General features: G+C 43.5%; 1 protein-coding gene across 47 annotated transcripts in view; it reads left to right on the top strand.

The window, feature by feature from the left end:
- The window catches only part of NRXN3 (neurexin 3), a 1031704-nt gene that overhangs the window by 650148 nt on the left and 357824 nt on the right, over positions 1–23732 (top strand). For 7 of the 47 annotated variants that reach the window (XM_049825585.1, XM_049825581.1, XM_049825584.1 and 4 more), the window contains exon 1: positions 278–792. The exons of the other annotated variants lie outside the window; for them this stretch is intronic. In XM_049825585.1, coding sequence (XP_049681542.1) covers positions 549–792 — 244 coding nt within the window. In that variant the 5' untranslated portion in view covers positions 278–548. Of the gene's footprint in view, positions 1–277; positions 793–23732 lie in introns of those variants that run through there. 47 annotated transcript variants of the gene reach the window in all.

The raw sequence follows: 23732 nt of genomic DNA, 5'->3' as shown, positions 1-23732 counted from the left end.
GTTCTGCATTGCAACACTTGCTAGTGGAGAAGCAACAGAACCCCCCTGGAATTGGGATAAAAAAAATCAAAAATTTACCTGGGCTCTCTGGCTTATTTCTTCTTTTTGTGTTTTCAATAATCCCTCTCAGCAAAGTGAGAGACAGGGATCGCAGGCAGGGAAAAGTCCTCAAGGACCCCGTGATCCTGGAGGAACCTGACGAGTGCAAGCTCCAGGACCCTCGCGCTGACATGTGCGGCTTTCCTGCGCTCTCCTGGAGGCTCGGTACGGTCGCGGGGTTCCTGGCAAAGTAGATCCAGCCCTGGGAAACGGCGCGTCTTATTCTTCTGTGTGTGGTTCCTCACCTTCCCCCTTCCCTCCCCTCCTAGCACTCGCTCTCTCTCACAGACACACACTGTCTCGTTGCATCTTGAACACACACGCACACCCTAGAGCCTCGGAAGCGACTCTCCTTTCTGCTAGCATGGGTCCCCTGGCATCATGAACCTTATCCTCTCTCCCTGGCTGGAATTCAGACTGCCCGTCTGTAGGTGTCCTGTGCCTTGACCATGCACCTGAGAATAGACCCCAGCATTTGCCCGGGACGCCGCCCCGCCTGGACCCTGTGGATGTGCTCCCTCTTTTGGGGATGTATCGTCAGCTCTGTGTGGAGTTCCTCTAACGTGGCTTCTTCTGCCTCCTCTTCCTCGTCTGTATCTCAGGCTCAGTATGAGCATCACTTCCACGGCAGCAAGCACCACTCTGTGCCTATCTCTATCTACCGCTCCCCTGTCTCCCTCCGAGGAGGACACGGTGGGTTCCCACTCTTGTTTCTTTCTAACCTTTTTGCAGAACAGCTGGAGCAGCAGAGGGGGAACGGGGATGATGGCTGTGACGCCGGGGGAGGGGGGTCCTCCCAGCCCCTCGTATTTCTGCCGTTAGCTCCCCTTTCCCTCCTTTCCTCCCCTGCCCCCGCCCCGAGCAGAGCCCGGGGCTGAGGACGGGCTGCTTCCACCGCCGGCTTCCCGGGCCGGCGTGGTCCAGCAGGGCGGAGGGTGGGGGCTGACGGGGCCGCGGCGGGCTCGGGCCGCTCCACGCCAGGCGGCAGCGCCGAACACCTCGGGGCAGACGGCGGGACACCCGCTCCCATCCCGCTGGGGCTGGACGGCCTTCGAGAGGGGATCACTAACTCCCGGGCGGAGTGGTAGCGGCTGGCATACGTGGTCCTTGCAGCCCCGCGTCTTCCCTGCCGGCCACCCTGGTCTTGCCGGGTGCCCCGCTGCGGGAGGGCCGCTCGGGGGAGGCGCCCGCCGCGGCTTCTCCCCTGCCCTGCCTGCCCGCCTGCCTGCTCGCTTGCTCGCAGCCTTCTTTGGCGAAGTTGTCGGGTGGCTCAGGGCGTACAAAGGAAGAGGCGAGGTCTCCTTGCCCCTGCTCCCGGCTCCCTGCTTGGTGCCTGGCGGTGGCTTCCCGGGAAACCCAGGGGCAGGAGATAATAGGGAGTGAGTTTCCACTCTGGCAGCAAGGGAGAAGGACAAGAGGGGTGTCCGAGGGACGCCGGGGCGGGGGGGTGGGTGGGGGGGTGGGGAGGAACGGCCGGCCGGCATCCTGCCCCTGAAATGCTGAGCAATGCTTGGCAGCTGGACCAGCACTGCCTCTTGCCCAGCTCTCCTGAGTCTGCCCACCTTGAGAGGAGTTGGCCCAGGCCTGGCTGAAGCGGGGGCTCCCCTTCATCTCTACCTTCCCTTCTCCTCTCTCCTGGGTCCCTTGGCTTCTGCCTTCAGCACATCAGCTGGGAGAGGCAGGCAGGCCAGAGCCTGGCCCTTTCCCTGCAGGGCTGCAGGTCAGGGTCAGGTCTGGCCAAGGTGTGAATCCTACAGCAGCTCTGCTCTGCCACCTTTTAGGTAAAAGTGGTGATATACTGGAAAGGCAACTAAAGTCTCTACTTTTGTACCCAGCTCTGTCCTTCTCCTCCCAGCTTGCTTTTCCTTTAGCTATTCCTGTTGGAAACCCTTTGGGGCAGCGACTGGCTGATCCCTCATATCCCTCGCTTTAGCATAATAGGGACTCTCTCACATGGTCCTTGAGTATTGCCGTAAATAACAGGGCTCCTGCTGCTAATGACCAATAGCCCATAACTGAGTTTTGCATGGGTGGTGCTTAACAGACAGTCTTGATGTCTGGCATGGCACTGGTTCCCTTCCTGTGTGGGGCCTGAATGTGTTTCTCTTGCTTTTTGGGGTGGATGTGAACTTTGGGGTAGAAGTGGGAGATTGACAGGCTGAGAGGATGCTGCCACTTGTGTCTGCAGAACTGGCTGTGCACCTCCAGCTCAACCCATTTCGCCCAGTGCCATTTCAGTCCCAAATCCTCACCTCTGCAGCGCAGTGCTGTTCTGCAGCGCCCTGGGCTTCCCCCTCCCACACTGCCAGAGCACCGGTAGCCTGCCCTGCAGTGCTCCCAGCCACCTTCTTCCCATACCCTCCAACAGATATGTCAAGCACCTCCTGCTAGTGCAGCCCTGCTCTGTCGGTGCTCAGTTGTGACCCACAGCATCTGCCTCCTGGCTTTGTTCCTGAGCCCATTCCTTCTCCAATGTGCCTCGGCTCAGACCTGCAATACTGAGCTCCTTCTACAACTCTGCCAGTGCACCTAAAGCCTTAACTGGAGATCTGTTCATCGCTGTGCCATTTGAACTCTTGAGACTGCTCTGCTGGTCATCCAAGCGCTTATCCAGGTTTCAATACCCCTGTAAACCTGACACAGCCCTGCCAGCACATCCTCCTAGCACCTGCTGCAGTCATGCCATGCGGCATTTCAACCAACTGTCCAGGGGTCTCCTTCCCTTCCTCTCTCCTTCCAAGAGGTCCTCTCCCTCATTTCTGACACTGGTGCTTCTTCTTCTGGTCCTGCATAGATGTCCTTCTGTAGCTGAGTGCTCCTATGATGGAAGGGGATAGCAAAGTCTGGCTCATAGGTCACTTGTGAGGAAAGGAAAGAAGGATGTTGCAAAACATGGTAGTGGTTAGCCTTGATGTAAAAGGCAGGCAGGAGTCTGCGGGAGAGTCCACAGTCTGTTTCCTGGTGAAGAAATGATAGTTCTTTTCTCCTCAGTGACTTTTCCATCTGCCCTGAAAGCCCAGTAAAATCTCATTTAAGAGCCCTAAGCAAAAGCTGTTACCAACTTCAATGAGAGACAGGTATTTTTTGTGTGTCCTCATTGCAGTAAGGAATCAAGGGAAATGGAGAGCTCGGGGAGCTCAGGCTGGTACGTAAGCCAGCCTGAGATTTTTTTTCCCTTTCCTAATCACGCCATGTAGCAAAGCTGGCATGGAAACCCCCTTTGGCCATGAGTAAGGGCTGGGGGGGGCGGGGGAGAGAGAGGAAAAAGAGGCCACAAAGACAGCTGGTCTTATAAACACATGCATGGTTTATTTTTGTGTTTTCTTTCACTGTTGCACAACAGAGGCCCTTGGAATTTGGATCCATGACAGTGTTGAGGAGTTGGATCCCAGGGAGGCCATGCACTCCCTGTGTTTCCTGGGATTTTGATTAATTTTTTTTTGCTAAAGGGAAATAAAAAATTCATTCTGACTCCTGCCCTACTTGGTGGCTACATTCATACTGGTTTTGGAAAGAATCAGGTCAGGATCCTGGCCACCCTGCTGCGTTGCCTCCCAGTCCCGCAGCGCTGACCACCAGGACTCAGTCTTGTACTTAACCATATCTTCCTTTTTTTTCCTTTTTTCTTCTACATCCCAGTGGATTTCAATCTGTTTGAAGAAGAAGATTAGTGTCTAGCACAGAGGAAAAGTAAATGTCTTGCATGCAGTGAACACTTGTTTGGAGTCTGTGCTTAGTGCTCCTTTAAAATCAGTGGAAAACCTTCTCGTGGCTTAACTTGAACAGGACTGAGCCCAGATCTGGCAGTCGTTACCTTGCTGGTGTTATGAGAGTTAATTCTGAAATCACTGAGCTGGTGCTTTCCGGTAGTTGAGCTGCAACCTGCAAATGTAAAACTTGGCACTGCGCATCTTCTCAAGGAGAAAGTCTTTGTAACAGGTTTATCTCCCTGTCAGAAGGGGAGTGAGTGAGCCTGTCCAGGCAGGGGACTTCAGCAAGTCAGAAGAAATTTTTTTTCCGTGTAAGTACCTTCCTAGACTGGCAGAATCTTTCTCCCCAGACAATAGGAAGGGAAAGCCATGATTCCTCTTTGTTCCACTAAGGGCTTGTGAAACAGAGGGAGGAAGAAAATCTAGCCGTGTAACAAAGTTGGGGCTGTGTTTATTGACAGTCCACATGTGCTGAATCCTCCTGCCTCCCCTTAACTATTTAGCACCCTGCTGGGTCAGCTGCTTTACCAGAGCCTGCAGCAGTGGCTTCACAGCCCCTTTTTCCACATCCTCATCGCCTCAGCTCATGAATAATGCATACCTCTGGTTGACAGATAAAATGAAGAGATTTGTGCATGTTTTGTCTTAGTGATGAATTAATTAATTTAGTTTCTTCTTTTCACCTCCAGCTGTTTTTTCTCTGGCCCTTCTTAATGGATGGGGAGCAGGGGTGCGCAGAGGTGATGTGCGATGCCTGGTGCACATTGCCCCAGCCTTCAGAGTACTGCTGTGCAGGGGCAGCTGTGGGAGCAGTGGTGGGCGTGGGGGCGTTTTTCTTTTGGTTTTCACTTTGTGGGGACTGGGCTTGCTCAGGCTGTTGCCCAAGTCACAGCAAAAAGTGAAGGCTTGTTGTGAGGACTGGCAGTGAGCAGTCACCAGACCTTGTAGGTATAACTCTCAGGCCTTAGTAAATTCTTAGAAGTTCTGTCATTTGTTTGAAGCTTTTCCATCTTTTATGTCTTTTTTAAAATTAGCAAATGAGAATGAATGCTTGGACAAATCAAAAGAGTATTTCCATAAAAGAGGCAGGTATTCTGCAAACCAGTGTGAAAGCTTGCCATGCACAGCTATGACAGTGTACCCTCTTTATAGTACATATGCCTTACTCCTTGCTACTCCTCTAGTGTGACCTATTCCTCATCTCAAGTGTCTTTGTTACTGCAATCCTGTCTTTTCTATAAAATAGAAAACTAATTCCCAGTCCTTGGTACTTCCCGTTCCCCAGTACCAAGCAGGACCTTCCCTGTTCCTCCATCATCAGGACATTACTTTGAGCAAAGGTTAGTAGCTTTAACAAAAGGGAAAAAATCATCTATACAGAGCAGTCAGTGATCCTGTAAAATTCACTTCATTCAGAGCTGAAATTAGGGTTGTTGTTAAGTTCTGCAGAGGTGAAAAGCTAAAAGTCTGTCTACTTTCTGTGGCTCGCCTCTAGTCTCCTACCAACAATGAAGCCTAATTTTTTTGCAAAGACTAGTGATTCTGTATGCTTGAATGTTTACATTCCTTTCCTCAGAGACATTAACAATGACTAATATTTTTAAAGAAAGGTGAAGTCCGCTTAAATTGTCTCAAGCTGTTTATCCAGAAATCTAAGCATCCAAAATCACTAGTCACTTGTAGTCTTGTTTAAGTGATCATGGCTGAGCTTTGCCCCCCTGTGCTGAGTCTCTGTAGCTCTTCTGAGAAAGCACAGCGTTCGGTAGTTGAACACAGGAAAATTCTGGTATATGCAAAGGCTGTTGCCTCAAAACGAGGTTACTATTTGACTTACTCTTTGCATACTTTTAGATGAAAGTTTCTGATCAGATGCTTTCCCTTTTCATTCTGTGCACGGTATTAACTGTTCCCAACTTGGAATAGTTTGTGTTGATCTGCAAAACTGAAGCTTAAGTCTGTTCACTGGGTACTTGATCCTGGGAGATCCCCGTGATCTTATGAGATCTGAAACATGAGAAACCTAATGCTATTGTTGAACCCTGTCATTCTGATTTAATATATGTCTCTGTGCTCTTTGAAACATTGCTCAGACCTGTACTGCTGAAGGCACAGTCTCTTAAGACGTGTTTAAATAAAATGCCTTCCGATAGCTACTTTGTGCTTGCTCAGTATCTTACTGCACATTTTGCAAAAGTGGGAATGCTAGTCCTGAGTTAGAATTAGATCAGAACTTTTTTTCTCCTTATATTTCCTTTGCAATTTAGACTGGAGAGAGGTTTCTTCTTCTCTTTATCATTTCTGCTTCTGGGTAATATAGCTCTGACTTGTCAAGCAACTGCCACATTCTACTGCAAAGGTGACTGCTTTTCAAAGACAGATGAAGGATCCTGCTGTATGCTTTGTATAGGCATTGAAGTTGTAAAGAATATTGGGTTATGTGACACAAGCTACGCAGTCAGAATGCTGCAGAATGAGAACAGTACTTTTTCTAATACTTCTACATTTAAAAAACGGAAGAAATTTTTCTTAAAGATGCTGGCCAGTTTTCCTGTGCTATTGGAAGCTCCAAATTCCTTACACAGGTCTCACTAGAAGCAGGAAAAAGTACCAAGGTCATCTAAGGTGCGAATACTGATAAGAACAGGATAGTCTCCAGCTGGCGGTGGGGAATTTCCATGGTTTACCAAACAGAAGGTAACTGAATAAAGAGTTGGAGCTTCTAAGTGCAAGGAACAGAATTTTTTTCTGGGAAGTACACAGGATGACCATTCTTCCATTTTCTCCATTTCCATGTGCTATGCCTTAAGAAGACCAGCTCTCTGTGTAGTTGCCCACGATGACAGTCCTATGCTGGTTGGCAGACAATTTTTTGTTTTTGCATTTCTGTTGTTCTGGTGGGCTTTGACGACTATGAAAAGTCGCTTGTACTAGAGAAAAAAAGGTGGTTTTCATGTCTGTGTAACCTCTGCACACAAGATGACATGCTGTTGACCAGTGGCTCTGATTTGTTGTATGACCTTGGTGAAACATTACCTTTCTTTCTGACTTGTTTTCTTCATCTGTGAAATGAAAAGAAAACCATTTATCTCTGGGGTGAGATGAGCAGTGCTGGTGCACCTGTGTGCCTTGAGACCCCTGGCAGGGAACTGCGGAAGTGTATGAAATCCTAATAGTCCTCTTGGGCTTTAGACGTCAGAGCAACTTAAAAGAGCAGCCTGCTTTGATCTGTCCTTGAAGGACAAGCAAGACACCTTCAAATTCTGGACATAGATCCCAGTAGCATTTTCCCTCATGGCTTTATAGCCTGGACAGGCTCTTGTGCCAAGTGCCAGCGTTGGTGTTTCTGAAGGAGCAGGAGAGCATTTCGGCCGGAGTGCTGGCTGTGCTGTATTCCAGGCAGCTGCTGGAGCCAGGGGCCTGCGATTCACCACGGCTCCCTCGCCACTCTCATAGATTACTTCTCTTGCACTCTGTGTGTGTGTGTTGTTTTTGCACATTAAAACATAACTACTTATACCCCTGAGTGACTTTCCCCCAAACTATGAATTTAAAGTACTTCCGACACTGTCTTTTAGAATTTGAATATAATTATACGCTTTGGGTGTAAATTGTGGTTTTTGCTACATAAGAAACTAATGGAAATGATCTGCCTGTTCCTGTAGTTTACAGATTATATGCTTTAGATCTGGGGATGTATATTTAGGCTGCTTTTCTGTATGGTGTATTAAAATTAATATGAAGTTGGTGTGAGCTATAGTGGTTACTAGTCATGAATAGCAGGCTGATAAAGGACATTTCCAAATTGATACAGTGCTAGGGTTTATTTTATCATCTCTTAGTTTTGTACCTTTCATCTCTTTGCATTCTTGATGATGGAGAACAGGAGAGTGGAAAGTATTTCACAGTCTGTACAGGGCCTTGTGTCTGCAGAAGCTCAAGAAGAAGACCCTTCGTCTATTCTGTGAATACCACATGGTAAAGAATCAGGGAAGACTTTGTTTTCTAGTGGGCTCAGGAGAAGAGTACTATCAGGCTGACTCGCCAGTTTAGTCAACAGGCCAGGCTTCATTTAATAACTGCAGAGTAAATCCGTCTCCATGCTATCCTTGGAACATGGTTTTGAATTTAGAACAAATTCAGCATACCTACATTAAGCAGATCAAATTATTGGAAGGGAGGAAGAGGTGAAGGTGGGGTTTTTTTCCAACAGTTTGATCTTTAACATCATGCTGGATGACATCAACTGATTGTCTGGACATGTTTGGTGAACCCTTTGGTTTCCTGCTCATCTGCTTCATTGCCCAGTGAGGGTTTTCATGACTCCCTGTCACAGCTGGATCCTGCAGTTACAGCAGCCTGCTGCTCCTGCTCCAGCTGGTTTGCTTAATGACCCCAACCAGTGGAGACGTTACAGGGATGATGTCTGGAAATGCTTCTATCTAGCTGGTTCTGCAGGTTTGCTGTTTCAGCTACCAGATGTTTCAGTGCACAAATGTCCTCCACTGCTGGTGAAGGCTTCAAACCATAGCATGAGGGCAAAGCAGCAGAGTACAGAAATTTCTCAAATAGCATCAAGAAGGCAGTTACAGGGTTGTTAAGAGAGAGAACACACAGTAGACATCTGTGTATCAAGCACACTAGTCATTAACAGTGTTTCTCCTTATCTCACCTACAGAGCATACATAAACATGGCTTTAGAGAAGCCAAGTATACCAGTGGTTTATTAAAATTGAAAACTTTTGGCACTGCTCATTTTGTCAAGCAGGAAAACTGGCTTCTTAAGCATGTACGTGTGCTAGCAAATGTTGCAAGATGGTTTGAGATCTGCCTGCCTTCTGCAGGGCAAGTGAATGTGTTTGACTAAAAGAAGAATTAACCTGAAATTATTGAGGAAATGCAAGTGTTTTCAAAGAACATAATAAAAAGGCCTGATTCATTTTGATTCAGTTATTACACTGCCTGGACTATACACAGAAAATGGGCTCTGCCAAGGTCTCCACTTGGCTGTCTGTTCTGGAAAGATTCTCACTGTCTGGTTGAACACTCAGGAATCCGTGTGTTTATTGGATCAAAACCTCTGAGCTTCTTCATCTTTTGTAACTTCCCTGAGTTACAGTGATCATCTGAGACGGTTTCACTCCAAAGAACATTGGAGCTTGTAGTTATATAGACACATTTTCTGACCTACAAGCACTGTGGGCATTTTAGTAGTATCTGGTGAGGTGAGAGTAGAAACAGTAGGTTAAAACCTGACATTTTCCTCTTTCCTTTGCTTGTGTCACATTCTGATCATGCCACTGATAATTATGATGTCCTGGGCTTTCACAGAAGAGTTTGTCATTCACTGATGTCCACTGAGTACAGTGTTTAGGAATGCTGGTGGCCTGGACGGGACCTAGAGAAGTCTTAAGTTTATCTAGTCATCTGCTTCCATAAACTCTCTGTAGGATTGGTAGGAGGAACCCCTGCTCCACAGTAGCATCTTTTTTTTCAGTTAAGTATGCTGAAGGTATTCCAAGTTTCCCTGATCTTGCTCCTCTGTCTGCAGTCCGGCATATTTCCATCAGTGTAGGTCTGCAGGTTACTAATGGCTTTGAATACCTTTTCACTTTTTGTTATCTCACCACTGAGTCTGGTCTCCTTCCTGTGCCCTCATGCATTCAGAGGCAGTTCATTAGAGGCAAGGAAAAGGCAAAGAAATTAATTTTCCTTGAGAAATGTTTTCACCACCTTATACAGGCTTGAAGAAGAGAAACAGAGCAAAGAATTCTTACTATCTTACTTTAAAACTTTTTTTTTTTTCCTATGGAGAATCTGGAGAAAAAATGTCCGTGTGCTGCAAGCATCCCTTTACCTGGTGACTTGCTTTTCTGACACTAGATGCTATGAGCATGCCAGGCTTGCAGTACCCTGGAACAGAGTAAGGTGATAGGGGTGCCTGTCCTCCAGAATTGATGTGTATTGGCCTAGGAAAAAAAGAATATGTCTTGTAACTGAAGATCAGAGCGGCAAATTCTGCTCAGATGAATGCCAGTAGTGTATATATAAGCTTATTTCATTTCAGGTAATTGTTATTCCAGACAGGTTGGTTTCTACTTAACAAGCCATAGAGTCAGGCTACTTTTCCTTGCCCAGTCATTAGGAAAATACACACTGGCAAAATAGGCAGCTTCCACTACTGGACTAATTAATACTTGATTGCTTATTTACAGAAATGGTGAAAAACTGAGCCTTTTGTGCATTCCTTGGGGAGAACTTTTGTCAGTGACACTATATCCGACTTGGCAATGGGCAGCGCTGAAGCAGTTTTTCCTCAGCAGCAGCATGGAGCAGAACTGAGGACAAGAACCCCCAAACTTTTTCCCTAGCTCTTCCATTGGCTTACCTTGACATACTGGATGGTGAATTTTAGGGGCATATCATACATTGCCAGGTGTTTCAGTTTCCCTATGCTGTAGTGAAGAAATGTGATGAGTATTTAAAATCTCTTTACATCCCGACATAACGCATCTGAAAGGAAAAGTACTATATTGTTATTGTTCTTTCCCAACATACCGGAAAGATATTTTTGAACTTCAGCCGTAATATTTGGTCCTTTGAATTTGGGGACCATCACAGCACTATGGCTCCTGGAACTGTCTTTGGATGAAGTCCTGGGAATTCATCCCTGCAATGCCCTGAGAAGGATTGGTGCCTTTTTATGCAGCTAATTCTGCAAAGAAATATTGATCCTCGTCACAAATATACAGTGTCAGAAAAATGGGGAATGCCTGAGCTGCATGGTTAAATGCAGTGTTCTTTTGGAGAGTGAGTGATTCTGCTGCTGGCGATGGTTTCATTTACTGCTTCAAGGAGCATTACGGGCATGCATTTCTCTTCACTGGTTCCAGAAATCTTGGGGGATTTTTTACACCAGTGACCCAAAGAGCTGACCACATTACCCCAGCCTCTACTTTCAGTGTCCCTGTTCACTGTCTTCTGCTGCTGTCACAAGTTAGAACTGTTCAATCAATTCATTTTACCAAAAATTGTGAACAAAATAATCAAGGGGATTTCAACTAGGAAGGGAAAGAAGAGGGGAGGGAGAGAGGAGAAAGAAGATTGAAATTAAGCTGAAGTGTAAGTCAGTCACGGGTACAATTCCCATTCTTTCTTTCTCTTTGATCAGAAGTAAGGGAGGCAAGGTTTATCAGAAGAACCATTAAAGATCCAAGTAGTTCTCAACAAAAGACACAGACAATTTGAAGCTGGAGGAAAAAATACACTAAAGAAACAGGAAAGGAAGGAGCAGTATCAGAGTTCAGCAGCAGGACTGCCCTGTTGGCTCCTCTTGATCTGAGCTGAGGAGGTTCAGGTGCTCTGCAGAAGGCTGTAGGATCTGCAACTTGCCCACCAGAGCCCCATTGCTGCTGATGTTCAAATCCAATTACTGTGATGATTGAAAAACCAATTTAGCTTTTTTCTTTATTTCTTTTTTTTTTTTTTTTTTTTTTTTTTTTTTTTACCATTGTCTGTGTTCTTGGGAGTCTTACTGCCAGTATCTAGAATGAGATAGTAATACATTTAGCTTATTGCCTACCAGTCTAAAGAGTCAAGGCACTTAAAAAAAATTATTTTCTATGGAGGGAGAAAGGGTAGATTCTGCTGCTGCTCAGCATGGGAAGAGCTCTGCGATGCTTTATTTGTATTACAAAGAAGGTCACTGGGACAGGCCCAGGTAAAGGCTGGGCTGTACTGCAGTCTGCAGTGGTGCCTCAGGGTGTGTGCTTGCCTTGCCTGTGCTCCCCTGTTACGCAACAGGAGACAAAGAGGAGCAGTTTGTTCAGATGCAGTGTCTGAATAGTGGGCATTTTTGCCAGGGCACCCCTGTGTGTGTACATAGGGATATGTGTAGTATTTCTCCTCAGGGAAGCTTGATTCTTTTCAGAAGCAGTATCTGTTTTTTACATTTCTGCTGAAATTTAGGATTATGCATAATTCATGTCCATAGGGAAGCTGAGTTCAGATTCAAGAAGGGGCTAGGGATTGTGTGTAGAGACTGTTTCCCTCTGAATACTGAGTAAAGACAAAGCAGTCATATCTACAGGAGCTCTTTGTTTTTTCTTTTATCCCATTTCACAGCATGAGTGACCATCCTACAGCAACCCTTTATATAACTTTTTGGGGTTCCTGGATTCAAGGGCACCTTCTAGAGAGGCTGATTCAGTCCCTGGCCTTCATGTAGCCGAACTCAACAGTGTTTACAGAAGTCCTAGTTAGTCAAGGAGTTTAAAATATGGCAAGAGTCCCCGATGTGATATGACAATGCAGTGTCATCATTTTATGGTGTAGTGCTAAAGTTTTCTAATTATTTATAAAATAAATTATTTCTAAATAAAATAATTATAAAATTAAATAAATATTATTACTTATATGATCCTCAAAAACCAAAAAATGCAGTGGATGGCTCTTGTAAAATGAGATTTATGTTATCTTTGCTGCTTACATCATCCTTGCTCTGCATGAATCACAGAAAAACAGTGCAGTCTTTCCAAAAGAATTTGTGGGAAGGTTTTAGGATCCTGCCATGCACACCTAGGCTCTATAAATTTATGGACAAGACTGTACTGTTAGAAAATCATTTGGAGTCTTATAGTCTACAGTCTTGTAGGCTACAGTCTTACAGTAGCAAAGATCAGGAACTAAAAAAGATTTTTGGTTCAAATTACAGTTGAGTCATGGATTCTGCCTGTAAATCTCTGAGGACAAGGCTTGGAAAATGTATGAGTGAATGTAGAAATTCACCGATAAAGAAATCCTGCATTACAGTTGAGGTAAGCAAGGGACTAAACTGTCCCAGAATGCTGAGCTGCAGATAAACTCACAGTACAATCAATGATATGTCAGCACCAATTTTGGTTAGATGTTGATACACGATTAGAAGAGACATATCCAACCTGAAGGAAGAAATTAATCACAGAAGATGATAAGAATTTCCATACACATTGGTCCATCTGGTCTGGTATTCTGTCTCTGGCCATGGCCAGTGCCAGATGCTACAGATGGACACAAATAAACTCTTTGATATATTTAATTGTATATCCCAAGGGAGAGTTGTGGGTTTTTTTCCTTGACCTCACAAATAGTGATCACCTTATGCTGTAAAGAACTGAAAAGGAGACTCATTGCGGTTTTATCCTAGTTATAATAACTTCACATGCCATTCTTTATTAATAGGTCTGTTTCTTATGCTAACTTTTTGCTTAGCTTTTTCACATTGCTATCTCAAAGCATTTTGTGTAGCTTCTTAGAGCATCACAGCACTGATAGAGGGCAAGCAACCAGTTTTTGTATTTCTTGTTCTAAGATGAGAAAATGGGACACGGAGAGGGAAAGCAGTTCGCTGACTCAAAAACCGTTGCCACACTTAAACAGCCCAAGTTCTGCTGAAGTCCCTGGGTTTACTGCTTTCTGTCACTTCACTCCAGGCCATCAGGGTGCCTAATTAATAGGCTTTGGGGGTTAATAAAGTTTAGGCTATCCGAATGAAGCTGTGCACAAAGTCAAACCTGACAGTGCAACCTGGCACTGATGACATCCAGTCCACTGCATCTTTCACATTGGTTTTACTTTGTGGCATCATTGTGTTTCTGTCTAGGATTTCCTTGCAGAAATATGTGCACAGGGGAAGGAGGCACTTGCATAGTTTGTCTGACACTACCAAGAAGTGTTGACTGTCATGATTAATCCATTCATGTACTTTGAGTCTAATGTGTCTTAAATACTTACATTTTACCGTTTGTGGGCAGGTTGTTGTTATGGTGCATGTGCATCGGGTCTTCTGGATTATTTAGCTCACTGCACATACATTATAGCATTGACCTGTGCATAAGCACTGGAAAACCGGATGTCCAGAAATGCCAGAAGTGTACACAACCCTCCAGCTTCCTCAGACAGAATTTCCAGGTAGAAGAATAAGACATATTTGGGGAAGTATGTGCATATGGCAGCCATACCTCTTTCTCTTCCTAATAGTAACCTGCATGAGGGACTTCTAAGGACTGGAAATACGATATATAAGTGTGAGAGAGAGACTACACATTGTTTTGCAGAAAAGGTGGATTTGTGTGCATTTGTGTGTAGTAAAAACCACCTCAGCCATGCTAAATGCTGCCAGAAATGTTTTGTCTTCTGCTACCAAACTGCATAGGCATTAAGCCTGTTGTGTCCACTTTTAAACAGCAGCTGCCATGTACTCACAGTGTTTCAGTTACAGTCTATGGTACATAGAAGTAAGTCCTTTCTATTCAGTGTTTTCATCTAAACTAATGTAAACCTCCCAAAGAGCAGCTTTCAGATGAAAATATCCCACAGGGAAAGAGGCAGAGTGGTCTAAGCAAGGACTATGGAAGCAACAACTTCTGCATATGGGTCCTGTTTTGACTCTGCCTTCTGCTATAGCTGTAGACAAATCAGAGCTTCGCCTCTGCATGCTCTAAAATCCCAGGTGGTAATGAGGCAATGAAATACTTGCTTATTTCCTAGAGGCTTGGGAGGCGTAGCCAGCCTGATCTTACTTTTGCCATTACAAACCAGATGTCAAGACAGAGTCTGTTGTGCTGGCACTGTGCTCCCAGCTGGCTAGAGGTCCCATCAGTTCCCTTGCTGGCACAGTCTATACCTGCAGGTCCCCGTTTCAGCCTCAGCTGTGGTAGTGTCTAGAGCATTCATGTACGTTGTGCCAACCCCAGATGAAAATCTTTATTGATCTGTTGTATTTGCCTAGCAGTTGGCAGACTCAGCAGCAGAAAAGGGATGCCAGGGAACTTATGGCCTGGGCAGAAAGGACTTGCCTCTGTTGCAACCTGTGATGTGAGTAGAGTAGGGTATAGAGAATGAAGAGCTTTCCCATCTAGTTTTTTCAAGATTTCTTTTTTTCCATCTATGATATGGGACAAAACCCCAAAATGTTGAAAATGTTGAGTTAGCTATTCCAAGGAATTCAGAGAGGGTCAGTACAAGTATCTTCTTTCAACAGCTACTGCTCAAGGGAGATAGACCATATCTTTATGTGAAACATCCAAGCATCCGATGCAAAATAACAATAATACAACCCATTCTCTGTGCGCAAACACACCCATTGTATACACTTGCTTAGGACTTAACACCATATATAGCAACTTAAACAGAAAACCATTAAAGTTTTATAGGAAAAAATAACATCATTAAAAGATGTTTTCCCAAACCTCATTCCTTCCCTAAAATGCCTGTAGCCCTCAGACTACTTCTGCAGCAACCTTGCCAAATTCATCACCAGAAACAAAATTCATTCAATGAAACCAAGCCACAGATGGCCTGGTTTCTATAATCACCATAGTAAAAGTCACTCACAATAAAACTATCCAAAGCCTTGGATTTAACACGTGTGGTTCAGAGTATGGACCAATGCTGCAAAGTTATCCAGTTCCTTCATGGAACTGAAGCTGGTGAGACCAGAAACCTGCCATGTACCATGGTGAACTCACACGGACACTCAGTAAATAGAAACATGCAGTTAAAGGTGGGAGAACATTTTTCACAAATAACCACTCTAACCTATCAGCCCTGATCCTCAAGGGAGTGCTTCAAAACAGTTTCAAAGGAAGATCTTAGAAACTAAAATTTGTAACTATTAGACTCTAAAAATCAAGGGCTCAGTATAGCAATATTGATTTATAGTATGTTGTATTTCTTGTTACATCCTGCTGCCTGTGAACTCCTTCACGTCCTATAGGCAATAATTAGTTCTCTCTCTGTCCCACTGAGGGAGAGAGCATATTACTATTGCTAGTACTACTCCCCACAGATCTACAGGTAGCAGTAACCTGTTCCCTCAAATTGACTAATATATTAGATAACAGTATTAAATTCAAAGCTATTAGTCTAAACCTGCATGTAGCTTTGAAAGCTGCTGTTACACTTTTAGATCTGACTAGGGTTTATGCTCCTTATGTTTTGCATTTTATCCTTCTATACTGGTTGGTCTAATAAAGGCAAATCTTGCTCATTTATATCTTTTGATCATCATGGGTATGACAAACATCATTACAGGAGTTTCAATCTTTGAAATTTTTAAACTTCAATACTTTTAAAAAGTATTTATTTATTGAGCTTTCAAAACAAAAAACATGTTTTTAATGAAACTTGAAGCCTTATTGTTAAATGCCTAAACTTGTTTAAACCCAAATATAGAACAATTCCTATAAATAGTTTACTTCTGATGAATTACCCTTCAGTGGAAATTTCTCAACCAATGCTACTCATAAAAAGATTTGGACACAAATGCAAACAAAAATTCACATCTATGCTATTAGAACCATTCTGAAAGCCAGGGTTACATGAGCATTAATCCATTTAGAAGGCTCCCAAAATAGTTGCTGTTATTTCTCCCTTACTTGATACAGTGTGGCTTGAACAGCAGGAGGAATGAGAAATATTTCTCAATCTTAGCTGTAGGTGACTGGGGCTCTGGAAGCAAATTTTCTAAACCATGCTATCTTTCCAAGTTTTTAGCCTTAAAACTGGATGTTTGTTGTATTATGACTCTGTAGCTGGGATTTTAACTGAAGAGGAATTTTTAAATTGAAATTGGTATCATTCTGAGAAATTGGTAGGATTCTGAGAAAAAAAGCATTCAAAAATGATGGAGCAGTGCCATACATCAGTAATAAGGTTATGGTATTCTTTTAACCGCCACTGTGGAATGAACCCAGTCCTGTAGGTTCTTCCAAACCAGGCTGTGGTTGTGGACTTCCTAAAGTATCGTTGATTCTGTTATGAAAATATTTCGTTGTGAACTTCTGCACTAATTCTGCACCAAGAAATTCCAGTCTGTAACCTGCTACTGGAGCAAGCCTGAACTGTGGCTCAATCCCACTTTCACTGCTAGCTGCCATACCATGTATTTTGGTGTTTAAAGCTAGATAAATTTAAAGCCCAAACAATTCACTGTTTAGGCAATACATTGTTTAGGATAAACAATAGGATATGTTAATGCAATACATTACAATACCTTGTTCAGGCACATATAATACAGTCACGTTTGCATAAATGAATAATCCTTGCATGTCTACACATTATGGATTTGCATACCTAAACTAGATTTTAAAAAATTGTTTCTCAGTGGCAGTTATCAAATGGAATATATAATTTTGATGAGATCACAGACATGTGGGACAATATTTAGTCTTCATTTTTTAAGATTTCTGCCTATGTCTTTCTTACCAAACTGTTTCTTGCTAACATCATTGATACATAGCTGTGTGTTTGTGAATCTGGAGGAGAGCAGGGTCTGAGAATCTGTTTCTGGATCTTCCATTTTCTCATTTTATAATCTTAGCCAAATTATGCAAACTACTTTCTGCAGTTTCCTCCTATGCGTGTGAATTATGATAGTGGCCTAGCTTTGTAAAGCATTTTGAGATACATAATAGGTTTTGATTATGTAAAAGTCAAGTATTATTGTAAGTGTACACACAGAAAGAATGATGTATGTCTGCATATACACATTACACTTAGAATGGAGTCCTTGATTTTACCCTTAATTTACCTGTCCTAAAATAATGTATACCAGAAGCTTAATCCTTTGCATTGTGTGGTTATTGGACCAGGTATTTGGGGATATTTTTAAAGTGGGTATTCATTTACACCATGATCTTATCCAGTTCCTCATTTAATCTGTATTGAGCTGCCTAGATGTTATTCATATTCCCCTACCACTAGCAAGTCAAGGTCTTGGGGAAACAGACTTGATGCATTCTGTTTATCCCTGATAGTTCATCATCTAAGATAAGCCAGGGTTGTCTGCAAACTGCAATCTCATCAGGCAGGGTCAGATAGCATCTCACTTGACTTTTTTGCTTATTCCATTAACATGACTGTCCTAGAGATTTGGGCTGCTCAGTTTTACCATGCTGGCAAGAACAAATGATTAACCAGGGATTGAGATTTAGTCATCATTGAGTGCATTAAACATGACAACCCTTTTAGTTGTTACACTGAACCTCTATAACGTTGTGCTCCCAGCAAGCATTTAAACAAGAGGGAGAGGAAGGATCAGAGTGCAGTGGCTTTTGAGGCAGCTGTGCACCATTACATTACACTTTACAAAGATCTCAATTCATGTCTCAAGAAAGGTTTCGCTTTCTCCCCGTTTTTGTTGTTGTTGATTTCCCATACAGGTATTCACTAGCACTGGGATTTTAGAGGTAAAAGGCAAGTAGGATCCCTAATTCCTGTTCATTGGGTTTACTTCCTACAGCTGAAATAACTCTGGGGAGAGACCCAAGCAGTTACCAGTGATGAGTGCATGCAGCAGCAGTGGTTGTATGCAAGTGGTCAGGACCACTTAGCATTCGTTGTCTCTTCCTGCAAAGTGTGCCCCAGTAAAGCAGTCCATTTAGAGTGTCCTTAAGCTATATAGTTCATAATTTTCACATGAAATTGTGGGCATGGGAATAGATAGCCCCCTAAAAACACTGGTTGGTAGGTTTGTAGGTAGGTGGGCTGGTAAGCTGTGGAAAATTCAGTCTCTGTTGTGTCCATGTTGAAAGGGAATGAATGCCAGCCTCATTTCAGTGATTGCATTTGCAGAGAAGAGAGGAGAGGGAGAGAGTGCAGCAAGGAGTGGGTTAACTGCCTGCCTTTCTAAAGAGCTGGGCTGGAAAATATTTTTCAACTTACCCTTTCAATATAGAGGTTTCAATGCTTTTTCTGTTTCACAAGGTTCAAAATAGATTTGTTTTTCATGTTCTAAGGGGTTGTACTACAGTTATAACCATTTTGATAACAGTTCCAGTAAAATTTTTGATAAAAGAATTAGCATTTAAAATGTTGTAAAACCAAAAAAATGTTGAAAAGTAAAATATTGCCGGTTTTAAAAGACCATTTTTCAATTTAAGAAGTCTTTAGTTTGAAAACATTAAAGCAACCGTATTATCTAAGAAAATCTGCATCAGAACTGCGTCTGCTAAAGGAAGCAGTCTGGGAGGGAGGAGGGACAGTATGGTCCTTCAGATCTAACTGTGAGGAACCTCCCTTGGATGGGAAAAGTGCTTATCCTAGAGAAGCACTTCTCTAGGTGATGGTCAGTAGCATTTACAGGCATGACAGGAACAAGAAGGCATTAAGTGGATTGAGTTGAATCTCCTTGTGTTTATTCCTGACATGTAATACAGAAGCGTTTTAATCCTTTGTCCAGCATGTCTGCTTATTAAACTTCCCCAACCCAGCAGAAATCCCCAAAGGCTGTTGACTGCAATCCACTCTGGTTTTAGAAATAACCACGTCCGTGCCAGAGATTTTCAGGGGAGTCCAATCCTTTGGATTTTTTCTCTTGCTGTATAACACAGCTGAAAATTTCCAAAGGTTCTCCAGTCTGGTTTGTAAGTGTCTACCAGTGTTGGGGAGAGATTATGAGGCCAAATACTGCATCTAATGGACCAAATTTGGAAAGCTGCACTCCACAGTGGAGGGCAGTGCATAGGTCCTGCTTATGCTGTAGGTTTTTGGGGATCTGAGGAGGAGAGCACTGCTGCTGTTCTTCAGGCTGCAAACCCCAGCCTTTCAGAGCACGGAAACTGTCTTTTTAACTGGCTCCAGCAGTTAGGAGAGAGAGTGCTGTACAAAAGATTGCATAAGGTACCTCCACAGATACCCAGCACTGTCCATTTCTCAGTTGTTATATGTGTAAATACCATAGGATTTTCCTCATCATCTAACAGCCAGGAAAAGTACCACTTGATTGTGGTTTCCTCTAAATCCGATTTTTGGACACTTCTGTCTGAGCAAGGAGCTATGGATTGGCCGATGACATTGATAAAATAGTTAATGAAGAAAAGTTCTGCTGTTTCCCAAGGTTAAAGGATGTGTTCACTATCTGGTACAACATGCACAAGAAAAAGTGAGACTGCACATTAGATACTGCCCAAATATGCTGAAAGTTCACAAACAACAGGAGAGTACTGGTTCTGATCCTAGTTCTGTTCTGATATCTTTAACAGCAGTCTTCCAGGTTTGCATTGATATCAGTTATAGCAGAATGTGGACTATTTTACTTTTAAATTAAAAAATACGGGTAGATAATTGATTTTTAGAAGCTTAGGCTATTATTTTTATTTCTTCTTCTGGCATGGGACTTTTTGCCTGACATAGGAGTGTGGCAGCAGAGCAAGTCGTATTCTGGGGCAGAAGGTGGGTGTTTGGGAGGAGGAGGGTGATCGGCAGGGGCAGATGAGTGCTGCAGCGCCTCTCTGACTCAGCCAGCCTCATTTTAGCAAGTCTGTGTCTTGTTAGGTGTTGTGGTTTAACCCCAGCCAGCAACTAAGCACCACGCAGCCGCTCACTCACTCCCCCCCATCCAGTAGGGGTTGAGATAAGAACAGTTTAATAGAACAGAAAAAGAAGAAACTAATAATGATAATGATAACACTAATAAAATGACAACAGTAGTAATAAAAGGATTGGAATGTACAAATAATGCGCAGGGCAATAGCTCACCACCCGCCGACCGACACCCAGCTAGTCCCCGAGCAGCGATCCCCCGCCCCCACTTCCCAGTTCCTATACTAGATGGGACGTCCCATGGTATGGAATACACCGTTGGCCAGTTTGGGTCAGGTGCTCTGGTTGCGTCCTGTGCCAACTTTTTGTGCCCTGGCTGGGCATGAGAAGCTAGAATATCCTTGACTATAGTCTAAACACTACTGAGCACCAACTGAAAACATCAGTGTTATCAAGATTCTTTGCATGCTGAACTCAAAACATAGCACTGTACCAGCTACTAGGAAGACAGTCAACTCTATCCCAGCTGAAACAAGGACATTAGGGAAGTCGTACATTCATTAGGCTGGAGATCTGAACAGATGAGGTGAAAGCCCCTTTCCCTTTTACTTCATGTTGACTCTGGTGTTAATATTTTAAGATACACAGGATAACTTCTCAGTAGGTATCAATATATTGGGTCATTCTACTCAGTGACCATAGCAGAGCTATGCCAGTGGGGATCTGACACCACCTCTCTGTTTTTTTATCTGTTTCAGGTGTCTTAAAAAAAAAGAGAGAGAGAGTAACAGATTGCATGTGATCTAATTTCTTCCCTGGTCTATCCGGTGTGTCAGCCTTTCTGTGACAGAATCCAAGGGAAGCTGTGATTTGGAAAAATAATACATTCAGTACATTGTCATGCTACACCAAAACTCCAAGCAGTTTGTTCCTCCTCCCAAATCTTAATATGAAATCTTATTTTGTAACTTGAAAGAGGACAAGGTCAAAGGACAGGTATCATGTTCCTTGCAGACCTGAAGAAATACTGCATTTATGCATGAACTCTCAATGGAGCAGGGGATCTAGAATCATTAAACATCAATATTAAGTACACTAAATCTGACAAATTCTACTTTTAACTGGGTGATAGTTCCTTATCCCTCTGGTGTAGGACCAAGAAGATGGTTCAGCATGGTGTTGGGGAGGCTGTGCCACACAGGGGCCATTGACAAGGCAGCATGACAGGTCTTTCACTGCTAGTAAGAAACCTGTTCTTTCAAGGCTTATCCCTAGAAATGGGGACGAGACCCCGAAGGTGCAGAAGCACATCTTCCCAAAACTTACTAGAGCAGATGATTGTAGTTTGTAGTATTCTTGTGGCTATAATGGTTAGTGTGTAAATGAAGCAAGGTTAGTAAATCAACTGATAAAACTGGACTGTAACAGACTAATTCTTTAACCTGAGAAAGATTTTGTGTCTGAAATCTTGGCTGTTTATTCCAACTACATCAGTTGTTCCACTAGACTACACCAGTTCCCTCTTACAGCAGGGTTTGCTGTTCATTTGCCACAGGGTGTGACACTGGCTACTGTCATAGGTATATAGTGGACTACATGGACCTAGTTTTCATCCAAAATGGCAGTTCTAGCATTTCAGCACTGAGCTCACTCTTCTTGGGCCTAGGGGGCAGGTTGTTACTTGTGGAGATATTGTTGGTATTAGACATGCAACTGGGAATCCTCATCACTCATTGTCACTGACATTGTCTAGCGTTAATCCTCGTTTCTGGCTATGTCCCAATTCTGTTATTTTTATCCTGACTCTTTAAATTCTTCCTGCAGGCTTAATTGGATACTGACTTTTTGTTCATGTCTTGGCCTGCACTGTTTCATCATGCTTTTGTGAACTGCTCATCAGCTTTCAGGGTGCACAGCAGAGGCAGTTACACCTCAGGGCAAAGCAGGGAGAGCAGAATTAGACCACCACTGAATGCTTTTCATGCTTCTATTAAGTAGTATGGTTTGGGCTCAGGGCTAATAGCGAAGCAAGGTGGTATAACTGAACAAGCAAAGGCTTTCTAAAGATAGTGCCCTATTCACCCTGCCATTCAAGGAACAGAGCAGGATTGCTGTAAGGTTGGGAATTAGTGAGCAAGTTCTCTTTTAGTCCTTCAGGTAGCTGATAAAACTGGCACACATGCAGGAAAGCTTTTAGGGAGGTGTCAAGTGTGGGAATGCAGTCTGCTGGATAATATGCGGCACTTGGGCTTTGGGATTAGAAGATACCACTGCCAATTTCTTAATGCAGTAGCTAAAACTCTCAGGTTTAAAGGATTAATACTATTTATTTGCTTCGTTGCATCTTGCCCCCAAACCTGCACCCCCCAAAGCAAAACTTTTCTAATCAGCATGTAGCTCCTGCTGAGCTAGCTGGCTTTGGGTTTTTTTTGACACAATTTTTTTCTATACTGAAAAAGCCTGAGAAGGAAAAAAATGGGTGAGGAAAGGGGAAGCTCAGGTAAGCGGAGTTGGGACATGTTCTTGTAATTGATTTAACTCTTTCTTTCTAGTGCCTCTCAGTTACTTTTCTGCTAGGATGCCTAGGGTAGCAGTGATTTTTTCTGTAGCAAAGCTAATGCTCTGTGTATTTGCAGGGGAGGGAGAGACAGGCAGTGTTTTCTTTAGGGCTGCAGAGCTCAGCAAGAGATGAGAAAGCAGGAGTCCTTGTAAGGCTGCAGGGCTTGGAGCAGCAGAAGAGGGAAGGAAGGGGCTGCTCCTCGCCTGCCCCGAAGGCAGCTCTGATTTATGGAGCAGGGTGCAGCCAGGTGATGGCAGGGAGCTTCTGTCTGCAGGGTCACCTCTGGAATCTGCTTTAATTCTGCCAGAGACCAGTTTAACCCTGTATCATCAGTATTTCCCACACGTTTTAAATATGATAAAAAGGGGCGTTTCACAGAGTTTAACATATGTCTAAATGAGGCTGACATGTTTCTGATTTATTTTCCATACCAGATGAAAAATGTTTCTCCTATGTGGTATTTGAACAGGTCATGTATTTAACTGCTAAGGGATTTTCATTTCTTTGCTGCTTGTTCAGCTGGCAGTCCTTTAGTATGGTGTCATGGCATGAAGATTTGTGAGACTTGGGTCAAACAGTGGAGTTTATTTGGTACTTCAAAATTACATACGATTGCTAGAATTTTTTTCTAGTTACAAAAGGTGAGTGACTCGTACTTCATTATGTGGTGAGTGTCAGGTCAAAATCCTAATTCCTATCTCCAGTTACAGAGCATAAATACGTAAGAGCATACAAAGAGTTACAACAGTGTAGCCATAAGCAAGTGCAAATGAGACAAATTATTATTTGCAATTTCACAGCTGTTTACATGTCTAGAGCCAGCTAAAACTATCCTACCAAAATAGGACAATATCATTAATACCATTTCATTGAAAATTGAGTTTCATAAGGAAACTAAATGTTGTAAGATTACTGAGGCCTAGGGAAAAGAAGCATCTCATCCAGGTGCACAAAACAAGTCTGTTGCAGAACAAGTGGAATCCAGGAGCTACAGCACATCCCAGGCTTACTAGACCGAGCCATATGTAAGTGGGAGCAGTAGCAAACTCCTCCTGTTACGGTTC

The sequence above is a fragment of the Accipiter gentilis genome, chromosome 22 (assembly GCF_929443795.1).
Source record: "Accipiter gentilis chromosome 22, bAccGen1.1, whole genome shotgun sequence".
Taxonomy (NCBI): Eukaryota; Metazoa; Chordata; class Aves; order Accipitriformes; family Accipitridae; genus Astur; species Astur gentilis.
The sequence above is the reverse complement of the archived record's forward strand: the minus strand, read 5'-3'. Positions and strand labels throughout refer to the sequence as shown.